At 36.8% G+C, this 19,523-nt stretch overlaps 2 protein-coding genes across 4 annotated transcripts; one reads left to right on the top strand and one right to left on the bottom strand.

Moving 5' to 3' along the window:
• The first annotated feature begins 6,832 nt into the window (after positions 1-6,832).
• LOC149677238 (DNA repair protein XRCC2-like) lies at positions 6,833-7,875 on the top strand. The gene is made up of 2 exons (XM_089838268.1): positions 6,833-6,991; positions 7,049-7,875. The coding sequence occupies exons 1-2, from the start codon at positions 6,956-6,958 to the stop codon at positions 7,850-7,852; spliced, it is 840 nt and encodes a 279-aa protein (XP_089694394.1). The 5' UTR covers positions 6,833-6,955; the 3' UTR covers positions 7,853-7,875.
• On the bottom strand, positions 7,862-19,501 carry Top2 (DNA topoisomerase 2). 3 transcript variants are annotated; one of them, XM_089838265.1, is made up of 23 exons: positions 19,333-19,501; positions 18,746-18,963; positions 18,516-18,673; positions 18,299-18,444; positions 17,612-17,709; positions 17,306-17,518; positions 16,955-17,233; positions 16,442-16,876; positions 15,930-16,382; positions 15,769-15,861; positions 15,587-15,701; positions 15,397-15,518; positions 14,959-15,339; positions 14,549-14,884; positions 14,191-14,484; positions 13,576-13,587; positions 13,249-13,413; positions 12,074-12,352; positions 11,107-11,489; positions 10,934-11,040; positions 10,228-10,335; positions 9,147-9,463; positions 7,862-8,360 (listed from the first exon to the last, which is right to left on the bottom strand). In XM_089838265.1, the coding sequence occupies exons 2-23, from the start codon at positions 18,935-18,937 to the stop codon at positions 8,193-8,195; spliced, it is 4,854 nt and encodes a 1,617-aa protein (XP_089694391.1). In that variant the 5' UTR covers positions 18,938-18,963; positions 19,333-19,501; the 3' UTR covers positions 7,862-8,192. The 3 variants fall into 3 exon arrangements, with proteins under 3 accessions (XP_089694391.1, XP_089694392.1, XP_089694393.1); XM_089838266.1 differs by lacking the exon at positions 13,576-13,587 and having other exon boundaries at positions 19,333-19,500; XM_089838267.1 differs by lacking the exon at positions 10,228-10,335 and having other exon boundaries at positions 19,333-19,498.
• Positions 19,502-19,523: the final 22 nt, after the last annotated feature.

Genomic DNA, 19,523 nt, shown 5'->3' on the forward strand with positions numbered 1-19,523 from the left:
CGAGCGAGCCTCCAATGCAAATGAGAAGACAACAAAAGGATTTTGGGGCCGAAAGACGTAAAGAGAACTTGGCTACCTTCTCCAGTCCCCCGTTCCAATCTCTCCACACCCTTACCACGCGGGGCCTAGTATATTCCTTCTGTACTATGGTAGGGTAACAATAGCGTCCGTCCAAACAATAGAACTTTCCTATTGTGAACCACCAGAGAGAACTGTTTAGGGCCGGCACCATATCCACCCACCACCATCTCCTTGTCCCCCCACTACCTTACTCCGTCTTTTCGGCCCTTCTTGGGTCTACCAGGACCCTTCCCCTTTTAGCAGATGAGGTGGTTCTTACGCGCCTGTCATGTCATGTGAAAAGGTATCCACAATTAACCCTTTCTCGTAACTTATCATTACAGTTCATTAAAGTGTAGGCCTACTTATTTTTTTCAAGGGGCATGCATTGAATTATTCCGGTGGTGCACTAAGAATGCGTTACCATTATGGCATTTCCAGTTGGTTTATTAGTAAGTAATTAATGTAATAGTCAATTGAAACCTAATCACTCTCTGATTAAAAACATTCCTTAAATACCAAAAAAATCAGTTAATAAACCATCCGATCTAAATTTCCGTGTGGATCGGAGTAGCTTTTCTCGGGGGCCACCCTCGTTCTTCGTATGTCGGTTCATGAGTTGCCGATAACAATGGGTCTCTTTTCACAATGGCCATGGTGGCTACACACACTCTCTCTCTCTCTGGCCCTTTCCTTCAACCACCCACAATACTTTTAAGGGCTATTTCTATAATCCCCCTCTCCACCCCCCCCCCAAAGTTCTCCTTTTAGCCAGCCTTTCTCCTTTTCCTTAAGGTCTATAGCCTTAATAATATAACTTTGAACTAACCCCAGCATACTCCATAATGCACGATTGCACCAACAGCCAATAACACTCAAAAGACGCGAGTGTAGAAAAAGTTTTAATTCTCGTTACGCAATTTTCAATAAACATTCTAGAATTACTTGAGTTCGAATGCGAGTAATTATTTGTTTACCAATTGCCTGAGTAGCTTTTAATTGGTTATTTTCAGCTCCAAACCGAAACATTAAACTTAATTTCACTCAGAGAATAATTTCAAGATAACCTAGTATACATGTTATGTTACCACACCTTGCAAAAATAAAAATACTTAATTTGGAATTAATCGAACCAAATTATTAATAAATTATGGGCAATACCTGATCCTAACAAGGTGCTAACATTAAGTATCTAAAATCCAAGAAGAACTTTACTAAATAACTATTTTAAAATCGCCTACTTCTTGACTTAAAGAGATAATATCCACAACCATAATCAAAATTAGTAGAATGGTTGAATTTTCAAGTTTCTATATGAAAATTTTCAACTATTTCGACTTAGATTTCAACAAAAGATTAATTTTAGCGAAAGTATACTGAGAGATATAGAACTATTCGGACTAAAATATAACAATAATAATCCAGAACAGAATAGAGCAGAGCGGCACGAGGATGGTGACACGTACCTTTTCGCGAGCTCTTCATTATATTCTCGGGGGGAGGAAACGGGGGGGAGAGAGTATAGGGCAGAGAATGCGTTGTTAAAAGGCTACACAAACGAAAAGGAACAGTGTAAAAGTGGTGCAAAAGTTGATAAACCCGAAACGTTCAAATACCTAAAACTACATTTTATTTCCTAACCCATGGACATACTTCTGAAGGAAGGTCTACAATCATTGTCTTGCAGACCACACGCCCTTTGACACTAAGTTTGACCATAAGTATTTAAAACAGAGTCAGACTTATCAGAACCACCCTTAATATAAATTCCAAGTATTCCAAGATTTTTTTAACTTCCAGTTAACTGGTTAAAAGAGAAAATCGGGCTAGGCTTTAGAAAAGAGCGCCCCCAGCGGACAATGAATGGACAACACAATAGATTTTGAACGGACCCCCCTCCATAGCTATACGCCATATATGCAGAGCCACTTCACTTATACCCACCCTCTACACTACACTGAATCTTTGTATGTACAGCTCTACGTCATACCTACATTATACACCATATATACTAAGACACAACAACACAATTCAAAATATATATATACCCACCAACCCAAAATATAACTGTAGATACAATTCTTTTCAATATATAATAAGGAGAATAAATAGGAGCCAAGAAAATAGACTTATATATATTACTTTCCTATTATTATGACTATATAGTGGAGTCTTTCTTCTTTGATTTGAAAAATATGACTTCAACATATTTAAAAGAAATAAAATATGGCACCAATAAGGAGACAATGAAACTTTAGGTATATTTGTTCCAAAATATCATACGTACATTTTGCACATATGGAATTTACGTATTATCAGCATAAGTTTATAAGATAAGACATATCTTATGGACTTATGTAGTATTAGCCATGATTGACCAAGGAAATTGGAAAACTAGTATTTCACCTTCACTTAAATTCGTTCTTTTCACAGTCAGTAAATGGGGAAATATGATTTAAGAAATGTGTCTAACGGGTATAAGGACCTCTTAAAAGAAAACGTGTTTTTCAATTAATGACCACATAATGTAATAAAATTAAACCTCGGATCATCTCCGTGACGCTATGGTCAACTCGTAAAAATACTTAAAATAAAAAAAAACTAGACCGACTTGTAATTATAAATTATACGCTCGCCTTTTAAGGATTCGACCTTTGACCCGTATCATAATTCAATCACCCGCAGGGCTACAGTCTGAACAAGAGCACCATACCACATGCAGTATCACTAACGGTTTCCAAATCGAGACATTTAAGAATATCAGTATCATCATAAACATAATTTCATCTATCCTTTAATGGACAGGGTCACGAAAGGTCAAACCTATACATTATAGTCTAAAAGGGGTAACTCACCCTCGAATTTAGTTACTGCAGAGAAAAATTATAGGGTCTTTGCGCGTGGGGTCAAGTTACCTTCCCCCTTGCCGGCTGCCCGTTCTGGCCACGTTAGGACGCCATGTTGACATCCCCTAAAAACCGGTTTTCACCCCCTATTTCTTACCCCTTTTTACTCTGGCGGAAACACCCTATAGATGAGGTGATGAAATAGACCAAAGTAGTGCAAAGGAGAATACCCCAAAGGGGTCTAGCCCCTGAATGATGTTTTCTCTGTATTTAAATTCCGAAATGATCTAGGCCTATTGGAAGCGAATTTTCTCAAACAATTGCAAAAACACGAAGACGATGTACACAAATTCTTTGGGAGTGACATACCCCTTGGATCTAAAGTCTAACCCGTCCGTCAAAAGAATGTTAAAAACCCATTCTGTAATATAAAACCCCATCGCGAATGAACTTTTCTTTAAAAAGATTAAACTCGACAGTTGTGGTAATCTCAACTGCACGAAACTAATCATTCGTGCTTTGGATATTTCCCCCGAGTTGAGCTTCACCCCCCTCCCCTCCCCCTTTCAAATTTTAATTTAAATTCCAACAGTTCGAACACAATAAAACATGATTTTTAGCTTCGCAACACAGGTGAAACATTTTTGCTAAAAATAAAGCCGTATTATGCACGCTTGTTTTACTTAAAACTTACGAGTATTTAAAAAGAAAATATATACATATAGTATAAAAAGGAAAACTTCTCTTTTCCTAACAATAAGGAATTCGTGATCCCTGCTTTTTAAAGAAAAAGAGAGAAGAAAGCTTTGGTAGAAAACCATCAACCACAAAGAGCGTAGCGAATTGAAGCTTTTTAAAAGATTATATTCTGCAAAAGAGCCGGATAGATGGATGCTTTTGTCTAAACGAATAAGTTTATGTTTCGTTCAAGGGAAGCTGAAACCAGATTTCCGTGTTCGTAGAAAAACTGGACTATGGACTAACTTTAAGCTTATTTTGTGAACACGATTATAAAGCTTAGAATGTCTTTGATATACTAGATCTTATAGTACGCTCTCCTTCCTATAATTGCAGCTACCCAAAGCATGAACCCCATTTTCCTATCCCTATAAAGGCTTTTGGTCAGAAACGTCTGCAAAACCCATCATACCCTTGAACTTAACTAGACAGACCTCAAGTGCAATCTTTTATTGAATTTACGAGACATAATCCAGACGTCACAATTGCAGCTCCGTCCATAATAGAGAGCTTTCAGTTGGAGGAGGAGCTGAGTCTCGTGACATAATTTACGCTGCCATATTGGTGGGGGTTTAAAGCAGGAATATGGCTACCAGAATAACGGTAAGACTTGGGGGGGGGGTGACGTACTACTATCCCATCTGAAAGCTCTCTATAGGGCACGTGGGGAACCAGTATGAATTCGGACACATTTTACTAAACCCTCTCTGCATTTCACTTTCCCTTTAAATCCCGGAGAAGGGAGGGGGTGAATTTAGCCGCCAATGATTAGGATACTTTTCGGCGCGCAAAAAAAAAGCGGGCATAAAAATCGTGTATAAAAACAATTACAATATTGAGCGATCACGCGGTTGCCCTTTAATTGTTAAGGATCGTTTTCATAGGCGCGAGTTGCGTGAAAATATCGAGCGAAAGCGGAAACGTTCGAAAAAAATACATTACCGCGCGTATTCAAGCTCGTGAAGCGTGAGCGTTTTCGAATTTTCTAGCTTCTATGAAAACGAGCCTTTAGTAGGGGGCGCTTTTTCTCGCATGCTCCGTAGCTATATGCCTTGGCGGCAGCGGCGGCTGGAATGAAGATTATTGATGAGCGTGCAACAGATTGGTGCACGAGGTGGGAAAAACGCGCGCTTTTTTCTGTTACCAAGACACCCATAGCTAAGCGAGAGAGTCCGACCCCTAGGACCCGTACAATGCTTTTTAACCCTCCCCAAAGCTCAACCCCCTTAAATTCTCTCAAAGTCCAAGCTATAGCTAGCTAGGGTCATTCACAGAAATTAAGTTTTTCTACACTAGCTGACCTCGTGTTAAAATTAACACTAAACACGAAGAAGAAGAAGATTGGGAAGTTTGTAACTGCGTGGTACCATGGTGGTGGTTTAATGGTACCGCGGTATGTAAAGCGTATCTGCGCATGGGTAAAGGAGGTGTACTTTTGGGGATGATCCCCCAAGGCTCACTAGCGCCACAATACATAGATTGCAATTACTCTATGTATTGTGGCGCTAGTAAGCCTTGCTTAATTACTCGGCCCCTCTTATTCGATCCCCAAGTTTTTAGTATGGGGGGCAAATTGGACTATAACATATTCAAAGGACATCCCCGGATCTCTAGTAGAACCAGAGTTATGAGCCTCCAAAGTTGGGTCTAATGCTATTCCTATGGAGGGTATGGTTATGAACATTTTGCTTAATTACTTCTCACCTGTTTACTCGATCCCCAAGTTTTTAGTGTGGTTGGATGGGGGGCAAATTGGACTATAACATATTCAAAGGACATCCCCGGATCTCTAGTAGAACCAGAGTTATGAGCCTCCAAAGTTGGGTCTAATGCTATTCCTATGGAGGGTATGGTTATGAACATTTTGCTTAATTACTTGGCCCCTGTTTACTCGATCCCCAAGTTTTTAGTATGGTTATGCACCCCCAACAAACCTTGCACCCCGGTTATCGGTAATGTAATGTGCAAATTAAAACAACCCACCTCTTGCCAATATATATAACTAACTTTACATTTGAAAATTTCCCAAAACATGACTGCAACAATATTTCTTAATTTTCATCATTATATTTTAGCGGCTAATTTATATTTATTTTTCCAAACTCAAGCTCACACACGAGCATGCATTGTGGTTATACGAAGCCAGTCTGCCTCTAAAGTTTGCTAAAGGCTAATTGCTATAATTGAGCGTATACACACATCGTTTACCGAGAGAGAATAGGAGATTGTTAAGTTAAGGGGGCAAAAACGGGGGGGGGACGTTCAAAATACCGCACGCATATATTAATAATGGAAAATAACACGGCACGAAATTTCGTGCTGTCATGTTATTCCGTTTTCCGTATATTATTATTATAAAGAGAGAAGAGAGAAAAAAAAAACATGTTTTAAACTAAGGTCCGTTTTTTTTTTTTAATTTTGAATTATTTTCAGTTCCTTTTATAAGTAAAGTTCCCCAGTTCCCGAACAATTTTTGCGCCTTAAAAATGATTAGGTGGTCTATAGATAATTAATTACACCACCATTAAAACTATTTGCAGAGGCCACCGCGATTGAACTTTGATGTTCTTAATTTAAAATAATTTAACTTTATAGGCTTAGGCTTAGGCTTAGAGTTTGGGGCTTCCCTCCCGCTGTAATCATGATAAGAATCTAAACAACCTTGAACTTTCACACCAATTTTTAAACTCATGTTGAATGGTAATAAAGTCATCCGTGTTTATGAATGCAAAAGCTTCAACACAATATCGAGTTCAGAATATGAATATTTTCCCTTCGAGATTGCCTAGTTTCTAATTTACTTACATTCTTCTAATTATTTTTATTAATAATCTAAAATTTAAAACGAACCTAATACAGCCGATATCCAATTTGATAATTATGTTACGCCTTGACTCGTCCTCGTTGTAAAGTAAGTATGACTCATCCTCGTTGTAAGGTCAGTAATGTAACGAGTACGTTCCATAATCGAGTCCATTGTCTTATCGCAGCTAATTATAATATGGTGGCAACCAGTGAGGCTGATGAGATTTTCACGATAATGAACCATCTTTAAAAACCTAGGTTATAGGGTTTAATTATGTTATATTTTTCCATAATTTTTGCTAAATAATTCATTAAAATAAACCAGAATAGCGTAATTACCTTTAAATTGTCAAAAAAAAAAAAACGTGAAAAATCTCCGCCGAAAATTGGCGCTAACTTTACCATGTGCGCGAGAACAAAGAAGCTGGCAGCTTCAGACACGCCATCTACCCAATCACGTGACACAAGTTTGCCGCCGTTTCGGGTGTCAGCGTGTCGATTTAAAAATGGCGGTAAATTTGAACAGTGAAACTGGAACTGAAGTGAGTTAACACAGAATTAAATCGAATTTAAAATTAAATTTATATGTAATTTTGTAGCTATTATCAAGACTTACCGCTCAAAAGACGATTGAATCATTGGATACAGATATATTGGGTAAATCAAATCCGGGAGAAGTCATTGAAGTTCTCGGAGATGCAAATAGCGGAAAAACAGAGTTTCTGTATCATTTATGCGCCAAATCCGTTCTTCCACCTTCTTGGAAAGGAATTGAGTTAAATGGTCTTGAAATTGGCGTACTTTTTATCGATGCAGACCAAAAATTTTCGGTTACTCGTTTGATGACGATATTAGAAAATCGATTATCATCGGCAATAAGCCACACTAAAAACCATTCTTTATCCACCGATGAAACTGTAACCTTCCTTAAATCTTGCCTTAGCAGAGTAAACGTGATAAATTGTAGATGTATGGATGAACTAATCATTATATTACACGGATTAGATGAAATATTAAGTTCACAAGGGACATTAATTAGTTTAATCCTGATTGACAGCATCTCGGCATATTATTGGTCAGACAGAATGACATACTCGGACCCCTCTAAAAAATTCTACGATTATTACGCTAAATTATCCAAAGCCACTCAACAAGTGATAAACACTTATAAACCATTAATTGTCGCTACAAAACAAACTCTAATCCAATCGTGTAACTCTGCCGATAATGATTATGATTTTATGGGACGATCTTGGGAAAAATTAGTAACGAAACGGTTAAAATTCGTCGATGTTACGCTAAAAAAATTCACTGAAAACAAAATAACTAAATTAGAAATAATTAATGATTCACTTACGATAAAGGCTTGCATAAGTAACTGCGGATTAGAAACGAATAAATAAATCATCACGTTTTACGTATAAAACTGGTCATTGTTTATTATCATTTTAATATAAAAACAGTTGCGGGTATTTGAAACGACAGAACCAAATAGTTTCTTTAAAAATTACAATTAAAAATAAAAGAACAACATCGCACTTTAATAAAAGAATTGTATTTGGGGGATGGGGTGGGGGAGGGAGTGTTTCCCCCCCAAAGTTTTCTTCGTCAAATTATATACAGAACAGTGTTATAAACAATGAAAACAAAGGTTTTAAGTTTTTTTTTCTGGTAAAATTTTATTTTATTCTAACTATAAAACACCGAAAATAAATAAATTATTTCTCGGCAGTCGTCCACCCTTTAAAACTCTTCCCCGCTAGATTCATCATCATCAAATGAGTATTTGATAGGAGCCTTAGCTCTGGCTTGTCTAGCTCGAGGTGGAGCATCAAACTGAGGTTTTTTAGATGGTTCGTCATTATCATCAAAGTCAACAACTTCGTCATCAGATGATTCGACTTTCTTCGCCTATTAACATTAAAAGATTAATTCGTTCGTTCGTTCGTAATAAACGCAAGATAATCTTCAGTGGTGTGCGAGTCCCGTACGGTTTTTTCAGTTTCGAGCCGAGTCCGAGTATCAAAACTAATTTCTTATCGAGTATCGAGCCGAGTATCAAAAATACTTTCGAGTATCGAGTATTTAGATGGGTCAAATTTTGGTTCTTTCGAGTAATTATCGAGTCTCAAATATTGACTTGTCGAGTAGCAATTTTGTAAATTTCTTGAAAATAACGAACGAAGATGTTCAATTATCTAATATCTAACTAGTTCAAAAAGATTGTTAGTGATCAATTAAACATTGAACAGGTGATTTTCAAAATAAATGATCATGAACTCATCGTCTGCTATAGTTATAAGCCTCGTATTCGAGTATTTGTCGAGTATTTAAGATGTTAAAAAGCTACTCGAATCTTTTTCGAGTATCTCAATCAGGCTGGGAAATAAGGATATTTTTTAAACTAGTCCTTTGGACCAGTGACCCCCTAGTGTCTGAAATAATTAACTGGTCTCCGGACTGGTCCCAGCCTTTGCTCTCCAATAGATTTGCAATTAATAAACTGGTCCCGAGGACCAGTAACCCCCACTTCTTGAATTAAAAAACTAGTCCAAGCAATTAATAAACTGGTTTTGGACCAGAGGACGTGTGCTATTTCCCAGCCTGATCTCAATGTGTTGTTATCGAGTACTCGGCTCGATACTCGAACTGAGTACTCGAACTTAACGAGCACTCGCACACCCCTGATAATCTTACAGCTTTTTTATTAGGTTTAGTAGCAGCGGCTGTTTTCTTTGGCGCGGCGCGTTTTTTGGAAGGTGCAGGCGCCGCTTTCTTAGGAACAAAATCCTCCTCTGATGAACCGTCATCGCTAAAATTTCGAGCTCTCTTGGCGTTTTTAACACTTTTCTTAGCAGGTGGTGGAGATGAAGGAGATACAATGTCATCGTCACTATCACTGATAACTTTAGGAGCTGCTGCTTTAGCTTTGGGCTTAACTGGGGAATCTTCAATGACGACTGTATTTTCTTTCTCATCAGATTTATCAACCAATAACGAATCGAACAACGCGTCTATAATCATTAAATGCCGTTAAGTACTTATTATAGAAGATAAAAACCCATAGGGTCAAAGAAAAAAAGGGGAATAAACAATTCTGAAAACCCAAATACATGCTTAAAAACGTGAATAACACAGTTACAGGGTTCATACAACTTTTGGAAAACAAATTTCCCTGAGATTTCCAGGTTTTTCCCTATATACTTCCCTTAGTTTTCCAGGTTTTTCCCGTAGCAGGGGGGGGGGCAAATAGGACTATAACATACTCAAAGGACATCCCCGTATCTCTAGTAGAACCAGAGTTATAAGCCTCCAAAGTATAGTGTAATGTTAATCCTATGGAGGGGATGTTCACGAACATTTTGCTTAATTACTCGGCCCTTGTTTGACGTAGCCCTAAGCTTTTAGTATGGTTGGATGGGGGATAAATTGGACTATAACATACTCAAAGGACATCCCCGTATCTCTAATATAACCAGAGTTATGAGCCTCCAAAGTTTAGTGTAATGTTAATCCTATGGAGGGGATGTTCACGAACATTTTGCTTAATTACTCGGCCCCTGCTTGACGCAAATTTCCCTGATTTCCCTGAATTTTACTAAAATTTCGAAATTTCCCTGAGTTTTTCGTCAACTATTTATTTCCCTGATTTTTCCAGGTTTTCCAGGTTTGTATGAACCCTGCAGTTATATTGAACTTAAAACGATGTGTGCAGCAAAAAAACCATGTTCAACCACACGCAAAAACAATTTATTTTAAACTAAGTAACTTTAATTACTAGTATCAGGAGGATTTGGAATAGTATTTCCGGTTCCTTTAAGCTTTCTATTACCAGAGTAACTATCACTGTCAGAAGATACTGTCACAGGAAATACCTCTGTAACAGCTGAGATAAAATTTGAGAACCTTAATCTCACCTAATTAAAGCCCCCTTAAAGGGAGAGTGAAGTAGAAAATCAAGTGATTTTTTATCGATTCTTCTACCAATTTTAAGACCAGTCTGCATATAGTGAAACATTCAGGAAATACCAGCTCCGAATGATTTTAAAATTATTTCAAATTAGGTTCCGATTTTAAGGATAATTTTAAACAAGGACTTCCGACCAATCGCGTAACGCCCTGCCTTTTTGTTAACAAAATTCTCGTGGCACGCATGCTCCATGTCTCGCGCCACGATTATCACGTCGCGCGCGAATTTTATCAAATCTCGTGATAAATTTCATTCAACATGGAACATGCCACGAGAATTTTATTAATAAAAAGGCAGGGCGTTACGCGATTGAACGGAGGTCCTTGTTTAAAATTATCCTTAAAATCTGAACCTAATTTGAATTTTAAAATCATTCGGAGTTGGTATTTCCTGAATGTTTCACTATCCAGACTGGTCTTATAATTAGTAGAAGAATCGATAAAAAATCACTTGATTTTCTACTTCACCCTCCCTTTAATTACCTAATTAATTAATAAATTAAAGACAAACGTACCACCATTGACGTTGTTATTTTTTTTAGGGGCTGCTTCCTCCTCTTCATCGCTATCTAAGGTCGGTATTGCTTTTGCCTTTGGTTTAGGCTTAGGAGGTGGACTTGGACTAGCGATAAAAGACAGTACGGTTTAATTATAAATTAAATTAATTAAAAGGTTACTAAATACTTACGACTTTCGAGGAATAAGATCCTCCATATCCTCTTCATCGGAATCACTGTAAGTATACCTTTTATTAACTTGAGCCGCGCGTCTCGGTGGCGGTGGTGTTGAGATTGGTCGATCAGATGCGTATGAAATGTCAATGTTATTGTCACTACCCGATTCGTCAGACCCAGACCATTCATTCCTTTTCTTTTTAGGCGGACTTTTCTTCTTCCCGGGTTCTTTCTTAACAACATCCTTTTTAAAATTTATTTTCGACTGTTTTAGACCCTTTTTGGCACCACCAGCCGCCTTCTTTTCAATTTCAGCAGGAGAGGTGCCAATTCTTTCCGCCAATGGTAAAGGAGTGTCGCTCTCTTCGTCTTCACCATTTTCAGTTTTAATACCAGCCTAAAAATGTTAACAAATAAATAAGTAACATTACAGGGTTCGTAGAAAATTTTTGGAATGAAATGAAATTCCCTGACTTTTCCAGGTTTTCCCTGACAAAATTCCACAAATTTCCCTGACCATTTTCAATAATGTACATGGCGAACATATGTGAAAACCAATCTAAATTCACTAGAGTCATTTTTGCACGAATTATTGTTGTAAATAACGAGAGCGAGCGAAGCGAGGTCCGCAAATTTGGTGCTCTGCTCAAGTCTCAGAAGGTCACCCTACTGTTATCCAGACTTTAAATTTCCCTCCAATAAATGTCTCCCTGACATTTAAGGTCCATTTTTAATTTCCCTGACATTTTAAGGTCCATTTTTAATTTCCCTGACATTTTAGGCCCATTTTCAACTTCCCTGACTTTTCCCTGACATTTTAGGCCCATTTTCAACTTCCCTGACATTTTAGGCCCATTTTCAATTTCCCTGACTTTTCCCTGACATTTTAGGCCCATCCATTTTCAACTTCCCTGACTTTTCCAGGTTTTCCAGGTCGTGTACGAAGCCTGCATTAGGGGATTAAGTTGAAAAAACTCTTACGGTTTTCTTCTTTTTCTTGACTTCGATGTTCTTTTCAACTTTCTTCCTCATTTCGGCATCGATAAATGGGGCTACCCTTTGTCCATGTGCCGAGGGTAAAGTATCTTTTACATTCATAGCTTTCTTTCCTTTACCCATCTTATCGGATCCCTTCATTCCAACTTTATCATCTAATCTCTCTTGGGCTTCAGTTTTATCTAATTCTTCCATAAAAAGTTCTAAATCATCTTTCCACAGATCTGACGGTGATTTTTTTCTAAGTGCTTCAAGTTCTACAAGCTACATAAAGAGCGCGAAAAATATTTTTTAACTTTTGGCAAAAATGTCAATCAGGGTTCGTACAAAATTTTCGGAATGAAATTCCCTGACTTTTCCAGGTTTTCCCTGACTAAATTCCATAAATTTCCCTGACCCATTTGCAATAACGTACATGGCCAACATATATGAAAACGAATCTAAATTCACTCGAATCATTTTTACATGAGTTCTTGTTATAATAATTAGCCAATTAATTCGGTTAAATTTAACTTATGCTAATCATAAATAACCGGAGCGAGCGAAGCGAGCTCCGCGAATTTTTGGCTCTGGTCAAATCTCAGACAACACATTTTCTGATCACCCTGATATTTTTGTCCAGACTTCAAATTTCCCTCCAATATATTTTTGCCTGACAATTCCCTGACTTTTTAGGTCTATTTTAAATTTCCCTGACTTTTTAGGTCCATTTTAAATTTCCCTGACTTTTTAGGTCCATTTTAAATTTCCCTGACTTTTTAGGTCCATTTTAAATTTCCCTGACTTTTTAGGTCCATTTTAAATTTCCCTGACTTTTTAGGTCCATTTTAAATTTCCCTGACTTTTAGGCCCATTTTAAATTTCCCTGACTTTTAGGCCCATTTTAAATTTCCCTGACTTTTCCCTGACCTTTTAGGCCCATTTTAAATTTCCCTGACTTTTCCCTGACCTTTTAGGCCCATTTTAAATTTCCCTGACTTTTCCCTGACCTTTTAGGTCCATTTTAAATTTCCCTGACTTTTCCCTGACCTTTTAGGCCCATTTTAAATTTCCTTGACTTTTCCCTGACCTTTTAGGCCCATTTTAAATTTCCCTGACTTTTCCAGGTCGTGTACGAACCCTGTCAATAGAATAAGTCGCGTATGACATTAACAACATACTTTATCGCCTTTTTGTCTCAAAAGTTTCTCCTTCATTTCTCTACTGAGACTCAAAAGGGTCATTTGCAAGAGATAATCGTAATCTTTACCACCGACAACACCCGATTCTGAATCAGAGTCACTTTCATTATCACTGTCGGTTGATTTCTCAATCGCGTCTTGGCCCTAATTTAAAAATTATATTTCTTAGGACGTTCCATTTATTATGATTGAAAGAAATGCAACGCAACGCGAAAGCCGGCACCGGCAAAACCGAAATAATTCATGCTATTACACTTTATGCGTGTGAAAAACAAAAACATGCTTAAACATTATATAAGTAATCACCTCATCCTGATCCTTCGTAATTGAACAAAAAAATTGGTAAATTAAATTTAAAGAAACATTATTAAACTTATCATTAATTAATGGAATATTATCAGTGGTGTGCGAGTCCCGTTTTTTTCGGTTTCGAGCCGAGTCCGAGTATCAAAACTAATTTCTTATCGAGTATCGAGCCGAGTCTCAAAAAATACTTTCGAGTATTGAGTATTTAGATAGGTCAAATTTTGGTTCTTTCGAGTAATTATCGAGTCTCAAATATTGATTTGTCGAGTAGCAATTTTGTAAATTTCTTGAAAATAACGAACGAAGATGTTCAATTATCTAATATCTAACTAGTTCAAAAAGATTGTTCGTGATCAATTAAACATTGAACGGCTGATTTTCAAAATAAATGATCATGAACTCATCGTCTGCTATAGTTATAAGCCTCGGATTCGAGTATTTGTGAGTATTTAAGATGTTAAAAAGCTACTCGAATCTTTCTCGAGTATCTCAATGTGTTGTTATCGAGTATCGAGTCGAGTACTCGCACACCCCTGAATATTATTAGATTACTTCAATTAAAACTTCAAAAGAAGTTAAAAATCCCACTTGGTAGTTGGCCAAGGGTACACTTACCAGTTTCGCAATTTGACTTTCTTTCCAAGCTTTAACAGGATCCGAATCATAATTTCTTTCAATCAACTTATCAATAATGGTCTTCTTTTTCCTATCTTCGAGAATGATGGTCCCGTCGATTTTTTCTAAAATGAATCTTGCCTGGTTTGTAAGTTTACGAGCTTCAGCTTCAAGCATTCCTTCTAAGTAGGCTTTCCTTCTGCCATAAAAATCCAACCGTAAAGTGTAAAACTCTTGCAGAATCTCTTCAGGGCTTTCATAGCGTTTTAGAACTCCATTTGAATCAAACAAAACCTGAGAAAGAAAGAAAGAAAGACTTAAACAAACCAACAGAAATGAACGAAAACCCAAAACTTACCATGGAATTAATGGTAATTGGAGTTTGAAGCTTGAAGACTTTGTGCAATCCTTTTTCTTCAAACTGGCTTAAATTATTCTCAGGCATAGAAACGACAAAACGAACTGTAGTATCCGTGGTATATTCTTTATAATCCGTGATTTGGGATGGTGTTTTCTCCCCTCCGTGAACCATGGCCTCTAAAACACTTTCTTTATAAGCTTGTGTCCACGTTTTAACCGGTAATTCCGTAATTTCAATTTTTCCAGGGCCTAAAATGGCGGCTTCCCCACTGGTTATGAAATGCGAAGAATCAATGCAGTCAATTGTACCCCTGAAGTTCTTATACCAAGGTTTCTGCATGGTAAATAATTAACTTTCCAATTAAGACAACGATGCCAACATCGCAACAAGTACTTTGTAAATGTTACCATTGGTCTGGGTTCATCTCCATTAAGCATTCTTCGAATATTATCAACCACTTCTCTCGGATTGTAATTAGGGATTTTAGTGCTCCATCCCGTTCCAATTCCTTCAGCACCATTTACTAGAACCATTGGAATGATGGGAACGTAATATTCAGGTTCAATAACTTGATTATCATCTCTAAGATGATTTAAAAGCGGTTGATCCAAATGGGAGATAATGTGTTTGGCCAATGGACTCAATTTCGTGAAGATATAACGGGGACTGGCAGCGTCTTTGCCACCTTGTAACCTCGTACCAAATTGACCAATGGGCATCAACAAGTTAATGTTATGACTGCCCACAAAGTTTTGTGCCAAATTGATGATTGTGCTCATTAATGATTGCTAAAAACAAATGAAATAAATTAAGATTAAACTAATTAAAATACTTTACGAACTTACTTCACCATGATGGTAAGCGGAGTGTTCAGCTACTGAACCGGCTAATTGGGCGACTTTAACTTCTTTCTTGTCTTTTCGCTTGATGCAAGTGAAAATGACTTTTCTTTGACCCGGTTTTAATCCTGGAATTAATTTTAATTTTAAAAATCGCAATTAAGGAAAAATTAACATTAAATCATTGTTATCTTACCGTCAACCATGGAAGGGATAGATCTTTCATTATCAGTATTACTGAAGAGAATCAATTCCTTATTGACAAAATCACTGTAAGTGATTGCTGTTGTGTTTTTTCCATAGACATACATCTAAAATTGAACCCAAAAGAGATTAATTAATTTAATTTTACGATTAAGGCGTGAATTCATTAATTACTTCAGGTAGACCAAGCTCTCTACGTTGTTTACGTTCCTGCATTCCATTTGACAGCCAATCTTTACGTTGCTCAATCATTTTCTTACTGAAGGCCTAAAAAATAAAAATATTAAATTAACACTAAGCTAATATGATAATTATCTTATTAATTAACAACTTACAAGTTGAATGGCATTATCATCTTCAGTTCCCTTGTACCTAAACTTGATTCGATGTCGAACCATATCAGCAAAGTATTCTCTGGCTTCCTTGGCAGTTGACGTTCCCAAACCTTTGTAGTACTTTATTCTCCACTTATTCCAGTCAGCAGTTTGCGTTTTCCATTCCTCAAACTCGGGCATACTGTAAAATTTCAGTTCATTGTTGCCTTTGAAGGCTTTCACAATGGGAGTGATGAATTCTTCCAAAAACGGCAGTTTTAATAGACTGGGCCAATTATGGTGAATGAAGTTGATCAAAAGGCCCTTAATATGGGATCCGTCTTGATCCTGATCAGTCATGATCATCAGTTTGCCATAACGAAGTTTCTTCAGATCATCCACAGTTTCGTATCTCTTCTTGTATTGAAGTCCCATGATTTTGATGATGTTGTTTATTTCAGCATTGTCCAAAATCTAACCGTGAACCAAATATTAATAGACCTATTCTAGGCATATCAAAGAATTGTGCATGCCTGTTTTTGAGTCGCTTCCCGAACATTTAACATCTTTCCTCTCAATGGAAAGACACCGTACTTATCACGTCCAACTACACCTAGTCCAGATACGGCTAAAGTTTTAGCCGAATCTCCTTCAGTCAAGATAAGAGTACAATCAATGGAGTTTTTAGTTCCGGCGTCATTTGCATCTTCCAACTTAGGAATTCCTTTCAATTTATTGATTTTATTGGCGCTACACTTTTTATTCAATTGCGTCTCGGTCTTGAATTTGACCCAATTTAAAACGGATTCAACAACTCCGGATTTGAGAACGAGACCAATGAATTTATCAGAAAGAGCGCATTTTGAACCAAATGATTTGGCTTGAAGTGTCATGTTTTCTTTTGTTTGACTGTCAAATGTTGGGTTGACAATTTGACAATTGACAAATAACCAAATATGGCTTTTAATCTAAGTAACAAATACATTTCATTCAATGACATCGTATTGCGAAATATACGATGATTTTCACTTGATAACTGAACTGACTTGGAAAGGTTTAACTTGAACTCCGCCTTTGTTCTTCTTTTTCACTTGCTCGGTAATTTTGGATACAATTTGATCATTAATGTAATCTACATGACGTCCACCCTTAAATGTCGCGATACTGTTGACAAAACTGACTTGCTGAAAGCCCTTATCAATACTGAGGGACAGAGCAACTTCCCATCTTTCACCGGCAGCTTCGTAAACACATTTCAAAGGATTTCCAGTTTCATCCTCTTTTCCTTTCAAATATTCCTCAACATACTCTTTGAAGCCGCGAATCTGAACAACAGTTTGACCACCCAATTAATACCACCTGATTAAAGGTTAACCCGGGCTTTAAATTTAACGAACCGGCAATTTCTTGGAGTTTAAATAAACTCTGACACCCTTTGTGGTACCGGCAATATCATAGGCTCTTTTGGACATTAAAGCCACTATATCTTTATCCAATTCCTTCATTTTAAAACGATTTAAGTCAGGGTAGAAGGTAATGCATGTATAATCATCACCGGTATGGTAATCTATCCTGGGTTCGGTTTTTTTACTCATATTATCAGTCCAAACCTAAGAAGCGTATTATATTAATTTAATTTAATTTAACTAATTCCAATAATTTGTCAGGAAAAAATTAAATTAAATTAAATTAATCTTGCGTACTTGTTTGAAACATTTTTTGTTCTGTTTTGTTGCAGTTTCAACTATGAATTTTGTGCTGAAAACATTGCACAATTTTGCACCATACCCATTTCTACCCCCTGCACAAAAGGTCAATTATAAAAATTAGCATTTCAGCTCATTAAAGGGAGGGTGAAGTAGAAAATCAAGTGATTTTTTTTTATCGATTCTTCTACTAATTATAAGACCAGTCTGCATAGTGAAACATTCAGGAAATACAATACAGTCTCCGAATGATTTTAAAATTCAAATTAGGTTCAGGTTTTATGGATAATTTTAAACAAGGTCCTCCGACCAATCGCGTAACGCCCTGCCTTTTTATTAACAAAATTCTCGTGGCACGTTCCGTGTTGAATGAAATTTATCACGAGATTTGATAAAATTCGCGCGCGACGTGATAATCGTGGCGCGAGACATGGAACGTGCCACGAGAATTTTGTTAACAAAAAGGCAGGGCGTTACGTGATTGGTCGGCAGTCCTTATTTCAAATTATCCTTAAAATCTGAACCAAATTTGAAATAATTTTAAAATCATTCGGAGTTGGTATTTCCTGAATGTTTCACTATGCAGACTGGACTTATAATTAGTAGAAGAATCGATAAAAAATCACTTGATTTTCTACTTCACCCTCCCTTTAACAAAAAAAAAAAAAACCCCCAATATCTTGCCTGTCACTTTCTGTTCCTCATCATTATAATTTGACGATGTTAATAAATGTCCAAAAATCAACGTTGGAACATACATCTTCTCATCTTTATGTTCTACAACTGGGATACCTTGCCCATTGTTCCATATTTTTATCATATTATGTTCGCTAATATAATTTCCAAATTAATTACGTACAATTTCCCCCCGAAAAAACGTAATTAATTAATTAAGACTCACGGGTCAATAGTAACTTTTATGCAATCCATTTTCTTGTCCCTGACTTTGTTATCAGCGGCATTAACTAATATTTCATCAAAAATTTTGTATAAACCCGGGACAAAAGTAATTTCCCGGTTTACCATCCCTTCTTCCTCTCCATCATAAACCCACATGGACTAATTAATGATTAATAATTAATTAATTAAAAGGGACGTTAAAAGGGACCCAAATAATAATATATGGCTTACCTGAGTTACAAACTCAACTGAGCCAATGTAAGTGTCAGGACGGATTAATATGTGTTCTAATTGAGATTTCTTCTGGTAAATGCGTTCTACTGACATTCGTTTTTTTCCTCCACCATCCCCGCCTGATTTCTTTTTAGGAGGAGCTGGCCCTCCACCATCTTCATCAATAAAATCGGAATCCTCCGATGACATGTTTGAATCCTTAATCTGAAAGTTTCCTATAAGGAGTGATGAAACCACACTTATAAATCTTACGTTCTCTGGTTTGACTCTATTCAACTTTAAGAAACATTAACTATTCTTCAAATAATTTAAATCTTAAACAATATAAATATCTTAATTTTTAAATTTAATTAACTTTCGGACAAAAATTTAAAAATCCATTAGGCTTAGGTGACAACAAAGATTTCGAGCGCCAAAGCCACCGCCACATTAATTCAATTGTAATAATCTAATAAGGAAGCCAAGGCCTAAACTTTCCAGGTTTCTAATTAAACAACTTAAACTCTTGCATTAACTAAAATGATACTGTAATCAAAAATTGCTGATTCAAAACCCGTTAAATTATTATTAACTTCCATACTTACTCTGTGGTTTGAAATTGAGAAACTAAAAGCACGGGTGCACGACGGTTAGCCGCGAAAAAGCCGACAAATGTGACAAGTCTTGTTTTGCGCGCCGTTGGATGTGTGACGTCAGATGTACGGATGTATCTAACTTCTTTCATTGGTTGATATGACAATTCAAATAAATATTACGAAATTTGAATTGGTGGCTG

Source organism: Phalangium opilio, unplaced genomic scaffold (assembly GCF_054372755.1).
Source record: "Phalangium opilio isolate 3A_F unplaced genomic scaffold, DU_Popi_V2 ptg000045l_1, whole genome shotgun sequence".
Classification (NCBI taxonomy): domain Eukaryota; kingdom Metazoa; phylum Arthropoda; class Arachnida; order Opiliones; family Phalangiidae; genus Phalangium; species Phalangium opilio.

What these genes read in the sequence shown, in the direction of transcription:
- LOC149677238 (XM_089838268.1), top strand. Translation starts at nt 6,956, where the DNA reads ATGGCGGTAAATTTGAACAGTGAAACTGGAACTGAA. An exon ending in ACAGTGAAACTGGAACTGAA is followed by an intron (nt 6,992 to 7,048) that starts GTGAGTTAACAC and finishes GTAATTTTGTAG; the next exon opens with CTATTATCAAGACTTACCGC.
- Top2 (XM_089838265.1), bottom strand. Translation starts at nt 18,937, where the DNA reads ATGTCATCGGAGGATTCCGATTTTATTGATGAAGATGGTGGAGGGCCA. An exon ending in GATCTTATTCCTCGAAAGTC is followed by an intron (nt 11,041 to 11,106) that starts GTAAGTATTTAG and finishes TTTTATCGCTAG; the next exon opens with TCCAAGTCCACCTCCTAAGC. An exon ending in AAATAACAACGTCAATGGTG is followed by an intron (nt 10,336 to 10,933) that starts GTACGTTTGTCT and finishes ATTTTATCTCAG; the next exon opens with CTGTTACAGAGGTATTTCCT.